This window comes from Anomaloglossus baeobatrachus, chromosome 6 (genome assembly GCF_048569485.1).
Source record: "Anomaloglossus baeobatrachus isolate aAnoBae1 chromosome 6, aAnoBae1.hap1, whole genome shotgun sequence".
Taxonomy (NCBI): domain Eukaryota; kingdom Metazoa; phylum Chordata; class Amphibia; order Anura; family Aromobatidae; genus Anomaloglossus; species Anomaloglossus baeobatrachus.
The window spans coordinates 553,539,760-553,556,449 of NC_134358.1; the positions used below are offsets into that span (position 1 = coordinate 553,539,760).

General features: G+C 45.2%; 1 protein-coding gene across 1 annotated transcript in view; it reads left to right on the plus strand.

Annotated features, from left to right (window-relative positions):
• Positions 1-16,690, plus strand: part of SLC25A13 (solute carrier family 25 member 13) — a 168,593-nt gene that overhangs the window by 23,105 nt on the left and 128,798 nt on the right. Inside the window, 2 exon segments of the mRNA XM_075316869.1 lie at positions 14,979-15,032; positions 16,199-16,341. Of these exon segments, the coding sequence (XP_075172984.1) occupies positions 14,979-15,032; positions 16,199-16,341 (197 nt within the window).

The following is a 16,690-nucleotide window of genomic DNA, read 5'->3' on the forward strand; positions in this document are numbered from 1 at the left end:
ACTCCTATATACAGTAGATAACAGAGGATCCACCATTCACCTTAGGTGATGTCACAGCTCACCTCCTCCTCCTGTACAATGACTGGTAACCCCTCTATATACAGTAGATAACACTGAATCTGCCATTCACAATAGGTGATGTCACAGCTCACCTCCACCTCCTCCTCCTCCTGTACAATGATTTATAACACCTCCTATATACAGTAGATAACAGAGGATCCACCATTCACCTTAGGTGATGTCACAGCTCACCTCTTCCACACCTGTATATACGGAACAGACAGAACCAAATCCATCGGAGCACAACCCCATGTATAAACGAGTAGAACAGAAAATTGTTTGCGTTTAATAATGACAAATTGTATTTGCTGAACAGAATAGAAAAACAAATAGCAGAGAACACAGCCTCATGTCAAAACACGGGAATAAGTAAACACGGCTAAATATGTGTATTAGTATCATATAATAGTTACAGATAGTGCACAAATGCAAAATCACATACCATGGTAACACTGACGTCTGGTAATCACTGCCTTGGCTGTGGCACCATAGTGCTGGTTATTTGTTGTTCTTCTGCAACATTTACTTCTGGACGTTTCCCATTACTTAGTGCTCTATATGCTGTGTGTTTGTAGGACTGTATGTTCCAGAGTCATATATTCTCCGTTTCCACAGCTTCACATCATATCGAGGACATTTATTCCAGACTCTAATGAGAATGTGGTGAAACGGCAGTGGATTATTGTATTACTTGGATGCCGGTTACAATCTGCCATTTTGCATTTGTGTACTACAAGTGCATCTCAATAAATTAGAATATCATCAAAAAGTTGACTTATTTCAGTAATTCAATACAAAAAGGGAAACGCATATATTATATTGTCATTATACACAGAGGGATCTATTCCTATATATTATATAGAGTCATTACACACGGAGGGATCTATTCCTATATATTATATAGAGTCATTACACACGGAGGGATCTATTCCTATATATTATATAGAGTCATTACACACAGAGGGATCTATTCCTATATATTATATAGAGTCATTACACACAGAGGGATCTATTCCTAGATATTATATAGAGTCATTACACACGGAGGGATCTATTCCTAGATATTATATAGAGTCATTACACACAGAGGGATCTATTCCTAGATATTATATAGAGTCATTACACACGGAGGGATCTATTCCTATATATTATATAGAGTCATTACACACAGAGGGATCTATTCCTATATATTATATAGTCATTACACACGGAGGGATCTATTCCTATATATTATATAGAGTCATTACACACGGAGGGATCTATTCCTAGATATTATATAGAGTCATTACACACGGAGGGATCTATTCCTAGATATTATATAGAGTCATTACACACGGAGGGATCTATTCCTATATATTATATAGAGTCATTACACACGGAGGGATCTATTCCTATATATTATATAGTCATTACACACGGAGGGATCTATTCCTATATATTATATAGAGTCATTACACACGGAGAGATCTATTCCTATATATTATATAGAGTCATTACACACGGAGGGATCTATTCCTATATATTATATAGTCATTACACACGGAGGGATCTATTCCTATATAGTATATAGATTCATTACACACAGAGGGATCTATTTCACGTGTTTATTTCTGTTTAATGTTGATGATTCTGGGTTACAGCCAATGAAAACCCAAAAGCCATTATCTCAGAAAGTTAGAATAATTACCACAAAACACCTGCAAAGGCTTCCTAAGCATTTAAAATGGTCCCTTAGTCTGGTTCAGTAGGCTACACAATCATGGGGAAGACTGCAGACTTGACATATGTCCAGAGGGCAGTCATTAACACACTCCACAAGGAGGGTAAGCCACAAAAGGTCATTGCTAAAGAAGCTGACTGATCACAGAGTGCTGTATCCAAGCATATTAATGGAGAGTTGAGTGGAAGGAAAAAGTGTGGTAGAAAAAGGTGCACAAGCAACCGGGATAACCACAGCCTTGATAGGATTGTTAAGAAAAGGACATTCAAAAATTTTGGGGAGATTCACAAGGAGTGGACGTTGCTGGAGTCAGTGCTTCTAGAGCCACCGCACACAGACGTATCCAGGACATGGGCTACAAGAGTCGCATCCCTTGTGTCAGGCCACTCATGACCAATAGACAACGCCAGAAACGTCTTACGTGGGCCAAGGAGAAAAGAACTGGACTGTTCTCAGGGGTGCAAGGTGTTGTTTTCAGATAAAAGTAAATTTTGCATTTCATTTGGAAATCGCGGTCCCAGAGTCTAGAGCAGGGGTGGGCAATTAATTTTCCCATGGGGCCGCATGAGAAATTGGGATGGTTTTAGAGGGCCGGACTAATATAATTAACTCGGTTCTACATATATATATATATATATATATATATATATATATATATATATATATATATATATATATATATATATATATATATATATATATATATATATATATATATATTATATAGAGATATATATATTATATAGAGATATATATATTATATAGAGAGATATATATATTATATAGAGATATATATATTATATAGAGAGATATATATATTATATAGAGATATATATATATTATATAGAGATATATATATTATATAGAGATATATATATATATATATATATATATATATATATATATATATAGATATATATACACACAAACACGCATATATACTGTGCGTGTATAATATATATACACATACACACAATGTATACATACACACACAATCCCCATATACTACATCACTACACCCGCCACATACTACACCTGTAATATACATCAGTATACACTACACCTGTAATAAACTACACCTCTATATACTATACCACTATATATTACATCACTACACCCCTATATACACCTGTAATATGCTACATCACTATATACTACACCTGTAATAAACTGCAGCACATCACTATATACTACACCTGTGATAACCTACATTACTACACCCCTATATACTACACTTGTATTATACTACATCACTACACCCCTATATACTACACTTGTATTATACTACATCACTACACCCCTATATACTACACTTGTATTATACTACATCACTACACCCCTATATACTACACTTGTATTATACTACATCACTACACCCCTATATACTACACTTGTATTATACTACACTCCAATATACTACACCTGTATTATACTACACCACTACACCTGTAATATACTACACCACTACACCCCATATACACCTGTAATATACTACACCACTACACCCTTATATACACCTGTAATATACTACACTACTACACCCCTATATACACCTGTATAATACAGGTGTATATAGTGGTGTAGTATAATACAGGTGTATATAGGGGTGTAGTATAATACAGGTGTATATAGGGGTGTAGTATAATACAGGTGTATATAGGGGTGTAGTGGTGTAGTATAATACAGGTGTATATAGGGGTGTAGTATAATACAGGTGTATATAGGGGTGTAGTATATTACAGGTGTATATAGGGGTGTAGTGGTGTAGTATAATACAGGTGTATATAGTGGTGTAGTATAATACAGGTGTATATAGGGGTGTAGTATAATACAGGTGTATATAGGGGTGTAGTGGTGTAGTATAATACAGGTGTATATAGGGGTGTAGTATAATACAGGTGTATATAGGGGTGTAGTGGTGTAGTATAATACAGGTGTATATAGGGGTGTAGTATAATACAGGTGTATATAGAGGTGTAGTATATTACAGGTGTATATAGGGGTGTAGTGGTGTAGTATAATACAGGTGTATATAGGGGTGTAGTATTATACTACACTCCTATATACACCTGTATTATACTACACCACTACACACCTATAACACTACACCACTACACCCCCCCCATATACCACACCTGTAAAACTACATTCCCATATACTAAACCACTACACCCCAAATATTTGTCAAAAGTTACCCCTCTCCCCCAGCCCCCCGCCTGCCCGCCCCCATTGTCCCCGCAGGTTACTAGTAACCACTCACCTCTCTTCTTATCGTTCCCGTCCTCAGACACCTCCGTACGAGCCCCCCGCTGAGCTGCTTCTCCTTCACATGGCCAGGCTGCGCCGACGCTGTATTCCTAGGAGCCCCCGTCGCTGCCTCTCTCCATACGGCCCCCGCCTCTGCAGCTTCTCCTTCCGGGCAGGAACTTTTCAAATGACACACGCGCGCCGTACTGACGATATCAGGGCGCGCGTGTGTCACAGAGAAAAGTGTCGGGCAAGGAACAGAGGAGAGATTCCTGCGTTCCGCTGCCTACACTGTGCGGAGCTTCAGGATCTGTCCTCTGTTTCCTGCCCGACACGCAGCGTGTGATGAGGGTCAGGGCCGGCTCCAGGTTTTTGTGGGCCCCGGGCGGAAGAGTCCCAGTGGGCCCCATCAACACGCAGACACACATACGTACACATACATATTTAAAGACAAACTCACAAAAATACATATAGAACGGACACATCTATACAGCCATATACACTGACATACATAGATACACATTATACATGCCTACAGACACACAGCTCTGCTGCATACATACAGACACACATAGCTCTGCTACAGACACACATAGCTCTGCTACAGACACACATAGCTCTGCTACAGACACACATAGCTCTGCTACAGACACACATAGCTCTGCTACAGACACACATAGCTCTGCTACAGACACACATAGCTCTGCTACAGACACACATAGCTCTGCTACAGACACACATAGCTCTGCTACAGACACACATAGCTCTGCTACAGACACACACACATAGCTCTGCTACATACATACACACATAGCTCTGCTACATACATACACACATAGCTCTGCTACATACATACACACATAGCTCTGCTACATACATACACACATAGCTCTGCTACATACATACACACATAGCTCTGCTACATACATACACACATAGCTCTTCTACATACATACACACATAGCTCTTCTACATACATACACACATAGCACTGCTACATACATACACACATAGCTCTTCTACATACATACACACATAGCTCTTCTACATACATACACACATAGCACTGCTACACACACATAGCACTGCTACATACAGACACACATAGCTCTGCTACACCCATAGCTCTGCTACATACACACATAGCACTGCTACATATATACATACATACACATTGCTCTGCTACATACACACATAGCTCTGCTACATACATACACACATAGCTCTGCTACATACATACACACATAGCTCTGCTACATACATACACACATAGCTCTGCTACATACATACACACATAGCTCTGCTACATACATACACACATAGCTCTGCTACATACATAGCTCTGCTACATACATACACACATAGCACTGCTACATACACACATAGCACTGCTACATACATACACACATAGCACTGCTACATACACACATAGCACTGCTACATACAGACACACATAGCTCTGCTACATATATACATACATACACATTGCTCTGCTACATACACACATAGCTCTGCTACATACATACACACATAGCACTGCTACATACACACATAGCACTGCTACATACAGACACACATAGCTCTGCTACATATATACATACATACACATTGCTCTGCTACATACACACATAGCTCTGCTACATACACACATAGCTCTGCTACATACATAGCTCTGCTACATACATACACACATAGCACTGCTACATACACACATAGCACTGCTACATACATACACACATAGCACTGCTACATACACACATAGCACTGCTACATACATACACACATAGCACTGCTACATACATACACACATAGCACTGCTACATACACACATAGCACAGCTACATACTTACACACATAGCTCTGCTACATATATACATACATACACATTGCTCTGCTACATACACACATAGCTCTGCTACATACTTACACACATAGCTCTGCTACATACACACATAGCACAGCTACATACTTACACACATAGCTCTGCTACATATATACATACATACACATTGCTCTGCTACATACACACATAGCACAGCTACATACATACACACATAGCTCTGCTACATACACACATAGCACAGCTACATACTTACACACATAGCTCTGCTACATATATACATACATACACATTGCTCTGCTACATACACACATAGCTCTGCTACATACTTACACACATAGCTCTGCTACATACATACACACATAGCTCTGCTACATATGTACATACAGACAGACACACACGCGGCTCTGGGGCCCAGCACATACGGCACCGGGGGGGGGGGTTGCAGGGAATACACCTAGGGGGGAGAAGAGCCCATACAGCTCACCAGGGCCCATAAATCGGGCGGTGGGGAGGGCACATACCGCTCAGGTCACGGTGGAGAGGGGGCCCACACAGAGCCGGAGGGACACGCTGTGCTGGGGGTCGCTGGCTGGCACTGCAACTCTCATCTGTGGGATGAGCAGGACGCCGGCCGGTAGCTCCGCCCACAGATTAAGTTCAGCCAGGAAGTCTTTGCTCCTTAAAGGGACGGCGCTGCAGATTCCTACTCGGCCCGGGGGGCAGCAGAACTAAGGCGAGTGGGTCCTGGCCAAGGGTCACCAGAACTGACGAGGCCGAGTGGGCCCCCCCGGCTCTCCAGGGCCCCGGCATTTGCCCGGGCACTGATGAGGGCAATCTGACCACGCGCCTCCCGGAGCCTGGAGCTCCGCACAACAGGTCAGATTGCTCTCATCAGTGACTGGCCAGCAAGGACGCCCTGAGCCAGGCGGGCCGGTCACAGAGAGTAGGCGGGCCGGATGTGGCCCGCGGGCCGCCCCTTGCCCAGGTCTGGTCTAGAGGAAGAGTGGAGAGGCCACAATCCAAGCTGCTGAGGTCTAGTGTGAAGTGTCCACAATCAGTGATGGTTTGGGGAGCCATGTCATCTGCTGGGGTAGCTCCACTGTGTTTTATCAAGACCAAGGTCAGCGCAGCCGTCTACCAGGATATGTTACAGCACTTCATGCTTCCCTCTGCCGACAAGCTGTTTGGAGATGGAAATGTCATTTTCCAGCAGGACTTGGCCCCTGTCCACACTGCCAAAAGTACCAACACCTGGTTTACTAACCACAGTATCACTGTGCTTGATTGGCAGTAAACTCACCTGACCTAAACCCCATAGAGAATCTATAGGGTGGGCCATAAGTATGGATACACCCTCATAAAATGGAAGTGGTTGCTGATATCACCTTACCGTTTGTGGCATATTAGTACATGGGAGGGATCAAAGATTTGAAACCGGGTGACGCACATGGCGGCCGTTTGCAAAGCCGCCATTTTGAATTCCACTTTAATTTTTTCAATGGGAAGGGGGTCATGTGACACATCAAACACATAGAGAATTGCACAAGAAAAACAATGGTGTGCTCATTTCTAGTGTAGCTTTGTTCATTATCGAGTTATTGACACGTTCGTGACATGGAACAACGACCTTAACCTACTAAAGGATGTGCTCAAAGTGCTGCCCATTGTGCTGAATTGTGAACGCGATTCTCTTCTCCCACTCTTGACACGAGAGCAATACCGCAGAAGAAATACTTGCACAGGCCTCCAGTATCCGGTGTTTCAGGTGTCCCACATCCTGGATCTGCGGTATTGCTCTCGGTGTGTCAAGAGTGGGAGAAGAGAATCGCGTTCACAATTCAACACAATTGTCATTTTTTTTTTTATTTTTTTTTAAAAAAAAATCCGGTTCGGAATCCGGTACCCATATAAGTCTATGGAAACCAGAATCTGGGGAATAAAAATGTTGGTGGAAGGGATAGGAGCACGCGCGGTCTACTCACCAAATATACTTGTCATAGCGGCAAGCTGTTTCCAGGTCACGCATTCACTTCTGGAGCTGCGTGCGTCTAGATCGTGCACTAAAAGTACAGGTAGATGCTAGAATGTACGGGCTTCTTCCAGGTATGGCGTAATTTGTCATGTGATAGTGGGGGGGCATGTTCTAAATGCAGCCCGGTTAAGAATAAACATTCTTTTTTAAAAAAGGAGGCACTGGATGAACTGCGCCGGAGATGATGTGACGACCTCTGCTCATCCGGGGCCTGCTGGGAGGCTCTGGATGAACTGCGCCGGCGAAAATGTGTCCTCCTCTGCTCATCCGGGGCCTGCTGGGAGGCTCCGGATGAACTGCGCCGGCGATAATGTGTCCTCCATTGCTCAGCCTGAGCGGCCTGCTTCATGATTCAGACAGCGCCTGTGATTAGTTGCAGTCAGACACTGTCACATAGGCTGGGGGCACGTCTGACTGCAACCGACCACAGAGGCCAGGCTGGCCGGTGGGGGAGGGGAAAGCCGTGCAAATGTATGAGCAATGATGAGCGGAGGCCGCAGGAGCAGCGTGACAGTTGCGCGGGAGCAGTGTACAGCTGTAAATGTGAAGCACTTGCTTCATTCTTATTTTTTTTATTTTTTCCTTTTATTTATTTTTTTTTTAATTTCTTGAGTACCGGATCTGGTTCAAACACCCGGAATTCCGGGCCTGGCACCCGGGCAACTTTGAAAGCGCGCGGACACGGACTTTTACAGTCCGGGTCTGCCCATCCCTACTTATGGACCCCAAAATAACACAAATAATATCAGTTCCAATGTAATGGTGTTGATCTAAATGTAAAAAAAAAATTAAAAAATTCTGTCTCAGAATGTAGCAACTAAAGCAAACACAAAAATAGCATTTTTTTCCCTAGTAATTTAAAAAAAAACAAAAAAACTCAAATTTCGAAGAATACCCATAAGTGAAAAACAAAGGCCATGTTCACATTTCGTTTTTGCCTACATTCAGTGGTCATGTAGGAGCTTCCGTCTGAACACCCCCTCAAAATGTGTTTCGAACGCATGCGCCGACGGGGCCATTGGCTATAACGGTGCAGACGGAGTCAGCGTGTGCTCTGTCTTGCACCATTTTCGGGCAAATACGCTTTCTACAGGCGGACACCCAGATGTAGTCTGCTACGCCAGCGTGTCCGCCTGCAGAAAACATATATACCTGAAAATGGTGCAAGACAGAGCACACGCTGATTCCGTCTGCTCCATTATAGTCAATGGACCCGTCGGCGCATGCGTCCGAAACACATTTTGCGGGGGTGTTCGGACAGAAGCTCCGACGGGACCGCTGAACGTAGGTAAAAACAAAATGTGAAAGCGGCCTTACAGGTTAAATTTTTTTTTTTTTTTTTTTTTTTTTTTTACCGTAAAGTGAACCTTGTGAAAACAAAACTCCCCAACAAAAAGTCAGACTTGTTTTTTTTTTTTTTTTTTTTTCAGCAAATTCTTTGGTAAAATGATTGGTCCCGTTCAAAACTATTGTAAGTGATGGAAAATTTAGTTTTTGCTATTTTTGTAGAAGAACAATTCCGAAAGTACTTGCGGTCACGTGCCAACTAGACTCCTCTGGCTTTTTTCTATTCGCCTCCCGCAAGAATGGTCAATCAAATCTTATGGAACTTAGTTGGGTTCTTAGTTTTTACTTTTTACATTTTCCAATCTCGGAGGGATTTATCGTTCTTTGACTTTGCACCTATAGATCTGCGCTCTCAGAGATTCTTATTGCATTATCCATATTGAGAGATTATAGTTCAGCCACGAAAAAAAAAAAAAAATCTTAAGACAAGATTGTAGCATCTTTTTTTTGTAAAATGCTTCTTAAGATACATTCTGCATCTTTATCCTTTCCCCGATGGCGCCTGAAAAGCAATTTTACTCCCAGTTTTCTGTCCATTAGCTTCATGAGGAATGAAACACTTACACCCCCCACCTGCCGCACCGCCAGCGCCTCCGGATATCACATTGATCCAGATTTAAGACTTCTTTTGAGATTTTCCAATTCTCTTGAATTTCAAGTGTTCCGTGTCACGCTCCCTCTCCCCGACACCCGAGGAGTCTCTCAATGGTTTGGTAATTGAAACTCTTTATGTCTGGGGTAAGTGGCTTCCACAAACGGATTACCGGGCCAACTTTCCCAATATTTCTTCACCTGGTGGTTTCTCTTTAACAGATTATTACTTAAAGGCTTCTTATTTTAAGTATTTAAGTTGAGGAGAGGAATTTGCAAGATCAGATAGAAGTTTTTGTTTTTTTTTGTTTATTTTTGCCCCTGAAATGACCGAACGTAAGAACAATACTATATCGTAATCTTCTAAGATTTGTGTCCTGTATAAACTAGCAATCTCTACCCCATTAACATGCAAGTCCTGTGGATGTTGCCTATTAGATGCACCCAAGTGTAGACAGGAATTATGGGAGCAACAGTGTTGTAGCAGTGAATGCTCTCTTCCCTTGCGGGCTAGGCATGGAGCGACGGGTGACTGTCTTCTTCCCTCACGGGCTAGACGTGGAGGGACAGGTGACTGTCGTCTTCCATTGTGGGCTAGGCGTGGAGGGACGGGTGACTGTCGTCTTCCATTGTGGGCTAGGCGTGGAGGGACGGGTGACTGTCCTCTTCCCTCACGGGCTAGGCATGGAGGGACGGGTGACTGTCTTCTTCCCTCACGGGCTAGACGTGGAGGGACAGGTGACTGTTGTCTTCCATTGTGGGCTAGGCGTGGAGGGACGGTGGAATGTCTTCTTGTCTTGTAGGCTAGGCATGGGGGTGGACAGATGAATGCCCTCTTCTCTCATGGGATAGGCATGGAGGATGGGTGACTGTCCTCTTCCCTTGTGGGCTAGACATGGAGGGACGGCTGACTGTCCTCTTCACTCGTGGGCTAGGGATGGAGGGACGGTTTACTGTCCTCTTCACTCGTGGGCTAGGCATTGAAGGACAGGTGACTGTCTTCTTCCCTTGTGGGCTTGGTATGGGGGGGGCGATGGGTGAATGCCCTCTTCTCACATGGGCTAGACATGGGGGGGATGAGTGAATGTCCTCTTCTTTCATGGGCTTGGAATAGAAGGAGGGGTGGATGCCCTCTTCTTTCGCGGGCTAAGCATGGAGGGGAGCGGTGAATGCCCTCTTCTCTTGTGTGATAAGCATGGAGGAAAGAGTGGATGCCCTCTTCTCTCACTGGCTAAGCATGGAGGGAAGGGTGGATGCCCTCTTCTCTCACTGGCTAAGCATGGAGGGAAGGGTGGATGCCCTCTTCTCTCACTGGCTAAGCATGGAGGGAAGGGTGGATGCCCTTTTTTCTCTCAGGCTATGCATGGAGGAAGGGGTCAATACCCTGTTCTAATGCAGGTTAGGCATGGAGGGCAGGGCAGATGCCCTTTTTTCTCTCAGGCTATACATGAGGGAGGGGTCAATACCCTCTTGTTTTGCGGGCTAGGCATGGAGGGAGGGGTGGATGTCATCTCAAAGGCTAGGCATGGAGGGAGAGTGGCGGATGCCCTCTCTTCTCGTGGGCTAGGCATGGAGGAAAGGACGGATGCTCTCTTTTCTCGCGGGCTAGGCATCGAGGGAGGGGCGATTGTCCTCTTACTTCGCTGGGGGGCCTGGGGTCCTCTGACCTCGCTGGGGGACCGGACATGGAGAGAGGGGTGAATGGTTACCTGATGGGTGAATTCTCTCTTACCTTGAAGCATTTACTCTGACTGACTTCAGCCCCTTACTGAACGACTTTATGTTGATTGACGTTCATGTGCCGACTAAAACTGTAAGAACAATTATTACCGTTCAGCATCATACTGTAAGCAGCACATGCCTTCTTTATACCGGCCAATGTTCTCGCGATAAAGAATTTTTCTTGCCGGCAGGAATGAACCATGGTCTAAAGATCAAGCATTTGCTCATTAGTTGGGTAATAAGCCACATTTTTATACCAGTTGATATTCAGGAACAGGCGTGAGACAATTTTCGGCCCATGTAAAATGGCCTTCACAGTCCAAAATGGGATGAGAGAAGGACCCAGATGGTGAGAGTTGACGCTGTTTCTGTGTAGTATGGCGGAAGAAGTGTTTTTGGGAGTTGAGGCTCTTGAAGATGAGGGGGGTTCTGGTTTCTGTCAAATGTTTGGTTATTGGCCAGATTCCTAATGTTGTCCCAGAGTATTGGGGGTACACGACTCCCTACTGATGAGATTGTATGGCAAGGTTTTGTGAGATTGGTGAAAACAGGCTTTCTTTTGTGCACCATAGTCGATATTTTGATTCTGGTTGCCACATGATCCAGGGAACGAGTCTGTCGTATATGGAGTCGGCAAGAAACTTTTCCCCGTAGGGCTATTAGCATCTGCTTCATTGGGTTTTTGCCGTCCTCTGGAATAACAAATTAGATTATAGGTTGAACTTGATGGACTTTTATCTTCTTTCAACCTTAAAACTATGAAATCTTGAAGGGTTATTATGAAGATCGTAAGTTGCAGCCAGCAGTCCCAAAAACAGTGCTCCGGAAGCTGAAAAGTTTGGTCTCTGGGGAGCCCCATCTGGAATGGTGCACATGCTCAGTCATCCCTTACGGGACTGCAGGAGATAGTGGACTACATCACTCAGCTATTCCCAGGATTCCTATAGACGGTGAATGTAGCGGAGATCGAGCATGGGCACCTCGGCACCATTGGAGACTGGTTCCAAGGTTCTCGAGCCCCGTTCTTGGATCAGTGTGGGACCACCAATGATCAGATACTTTAGGGAATAGTTGCACACTGAACTTGGTTGCCCCCGTTCTCGTGATCCCAGCAGTCTGACCCACCAGGATCATTAATTTATCGCCTGTCCAACCCCTTTAACATGGTCGCAGAGTTTTGGTTATTTTCGGATTGTAGAGGACTTATACGAGGTGTAGAGAGTTTTTCGGAGTGGAGATCGAGCATGGGCACCATTCAAGACCGAAGACCGGTTCCAAGGTTCTCAAGCCTCGTTCTTGGATCAATGTGGGACCACCAATGATCAGATACTTTAGGGAATATTTGCATGCTGAACTTGGTTGCCCCCATTCTCGTGATCCCAGCAGTCTGACCCACCAGGATCATCAATTTATCGCCTGGCCAACCCCTTTAACATGGTCACGGAGTTTTGGTTATTTTCGGATTGTAGAGGACTTATACGAGGTGTAGAGAGTTTTTCGGGAGGGGATTGTCCGCTCGGTATTATTTTTCCTATCTCGGATATTTGTTTACCTGGAGCATTCAGTTATATACCTTTTTCTCTTGTTGGCGGCTTTCTCCACCGCCAGTTACACTTACACTTAAAGTAATTTCTGAAAGTAGGTGAAAAATAAATGTTTTTGCATAGGAACGCGGGATAATGTCACTTTGAGTGATTTTGATTTTTCAAGCCTGCTCGAAACAATTTTCCAGGTGAGCCGCGGGCTCCACGACGTCGGCTCCTCAGAATGGATTTTGTGCACGTTTCGCGGCGGCGGCTGCCGTTTCTTTTTCGATTGTTAACATCTCAAACTGAATGATTGCAGTGGAAGGGAATTTGTGTAAGGTATCTGTAATCATAGGGGAGAGCATTAAAACTGTTTCCTCTCAATAGTTGTAAATATAATTGACGTATGTAACCGCCGTGGCGACTGAAGAGCTCATTAATCGGTCATTTACGTCGCCTATCAGCCTGCTCTTTTCTTGCTGCTAACATTTCGGATATACTTTTTTGTTAAAGAGCAAATAAAATTATTTTTGAACTGCTGACATTCGACGCACACTGGATACTTTTTTTTTTTTTTTCTTTCTTTTACAAGTTGCTTTTTATTAAGTTCCAGTTGTAAAATTGGCACCGGATTTTCTTTTTGGCGACATGGTGCTCGTCCTGAAATCGGATTGCATCTGACCATTCCATCGTGACCAAGGCTGCCGTTGCGTCTGTCCATTCCATCCTGACCAAGGCTGCCGTTGCGTCTGTCCAGTCCATCCTGACCAAGGCTGCCATTGCGTCTGTTCTTTCCATACTGACCAAGGCTGCCTTTGCGCCTGTCCATTCCATCCTGACCAAGGCTTCCCTTGCGTCTTTCCATTGCATCCTTACCAAGGCTGCCATTGCGTTTGTCCAATCCATCCTGACCAAGGTTGCCGTTGCGTCTGTCCATTCCAATCCATCCTTACCAAGGCTGCCATTGCGTCTGTCCTATCCATCCTTACCAAGGCTGCCATTGCGTCTGTCCTATCCATCCTTACCAAGGCTGCCATTGCGTCTGTCCATTCTATCCTGACCAAGGCTGCCGTTGCGTCTGTCCATTCTATCCTGACCAAGGCTGCCATTGCGTCTGTCCATTCCAATCCATCCTTACCAAGGCTGCCATTGCGTCTGTCCTATCCATCCTTACCAAGGCTGCCATTGCGTCTGTCCATTCTATCCTGACCAAGGCTGCCATTGCGTCTGTCCTATCCATCCTTACCAAGGCTGCCATTGCGTCTGTCCATTCTATCCTGACCAAGGCTGCCATTGCGTCTGTCCATTCCATCCTGACCAAGGCTGCCATTGCGTCTGTCCATTCCAATCCATCCTTACCAAGGCTGCCATTGCGTCTGTCCATTCCATCCCGACCAAGGCTGCCATTGCGTCTGTCCATTCCATCCCGACCAAGGCTGCCATTGCGTCTGTCCATTCCATTCTGACCAAGGCTGCCGTCGCGTCTGTCCATTCCATCCCGACCAAGGCTGCCGTTGCGCCTGTCCATTCCATCCTGACCAAGGCTGCCGTTGCGCCTGTCCATTCCATCTTGACCAAGGCTGCCATGTTACTAACAAAACATATTTGCCAATTTTACAACCCAAACCTTTAAAAATCAGAAAGTCTCCAAGGAGCCACCGCAAAGGAGGTTCCTACTCTGATGGACGTATAAGACGGTGCCACGTTCACTTCAGTGTGCTAAACCGTGACCTTCATTGGATTTGCACAGTTTTTCTATGGATTGCCACATGTCTAGGATATACCCTTTATTGGCTGGCGCTGATTAGCCGGATATACCTACACGTTGTAGCTTAAAGATTTGTTCTACACCATAAAATTTTGATATATGCATCTTTTTCCTTTTTCCAGGTAGCATTGACCAAGAGAGCTGATCCAGCTGAGCTGAAAACTATATTCGCCAAGGTAAGAGTTGCGTGCTCCTCTATGGTGTTGACTAGTGATGAGTGAGCGTGCTCGCCACTGTTCGATACTCGATCAAGCATCGGGTGATGTCACCATGCAGAGCACACCCCCCAATGATGTCACCATGCAGAGCACACCCCCCAATGATGTCACCATGCAGAGCACACACCCCAATGATGTCACCATGCAGAGCACACCCCCCAATGATGTCACCATGCAGAGCACACCCCCCAATGATGTCACCATGCAGAGCACACCCCCCAATGATGTCACCATGCAGAGCACACCCCCCAATGATGTCACCATGCAGAGCACACCCCCCAATGATGTCACCATGCAGAGCACCCCCCCAATGATGTCACCATGCAGAGCACACCCCCCAATGATGTCACCATGCAGAGCACACCCCCCAATGATGTCACCATGCAGAGCACACACCCCAATGATGTCACCATGCAGAGCACACGGCCCCAATGATGTCACCATGCAGAGCACACACCCCCAATGATGTGACCATGCAGAGCATGATGTGACCATGCAGAGCACACGCCCCCAATGATGTGACCATGCAGAGCACCCCCCCCAATGATGTGACCATGCAGAGCACCCCCCCCCAATGATGTGACCATGCAGAGCACACCCCCCCAATGATGTGACCATGCAGAGCACACCCCTCCAATGATGTGACCATGCAGAGCACCCCCCCCAATGATGTGACCATGCAGAGCACACACCCCCAATGATGTGACCATGCAGAGCACCCCCCCATGATGTGACCATGCAGAGCACCCCCCCCCCAATGATGTGACCATGCAGAGCACACACCCCCATGATGTGACCATGCAGAGCACACGCCCCCAATGATGTGACTATGCAGAGCACAGCCCCCCATGATGTGACCATGCAGAGCACACGCCCCCAATGATGTGACCATGCAGAGCTACTGGTTGAGCCGTTCGGAGCACCAACAGGAAGCCTCTGTGTTTGGAGCCGACTGTAGCCGGAGGTTCGGAGCTGCTGGTGGTCTCATCTCCACAGGCCGCGGCTCATGAACAGAATTTTAACAAGTCAATTATGAAATGTCTTAATTTCTGATAAACTACACAATCCCTTAATCTGACGCCCAGAAACACCCCCCTAATTTTTTTGTTTTTCTTGTCTTCTAGTATGCCAGCGTGGAAAAAGATGGAGACCGTTTTATGTCACCAACCGACTTCGTCAGACGTTACCTGAACTTCACCGGAGATGGCGAGCCAAACCCCAAAACCATCCAGCTTCTGGCGGGCGTGGTGGACCAAACCAAAGACGGGTGAGTCCATCTATACACCATTTTATTTTTTATATTTAATGTTTTCCGTTTTAGGAGGGGTTGGTAACACCCCCCCCCTCTCCCCCCCCTCTCTTTTTTTTGTTTCGTACCTTAAATGTTTTTAAAATGAAAAAGGAAGATGCTTTGATGAAGGTCTTGATTTGAAAACTCAACATTTTTGTTTTTCCAGTCCTTCCAGATGTCCCTTAATGTGTGATTAGGGAGCACTATAATGCCCGGGTGCTTGGTACTCCTAACGCAAAAGTGCTCAAGTACCACATTGACTTGCATTACACTCAGCACACGAGTCGCTCTAGTCCGAGCGTCTAACCTGCTCTTTACGAGTACC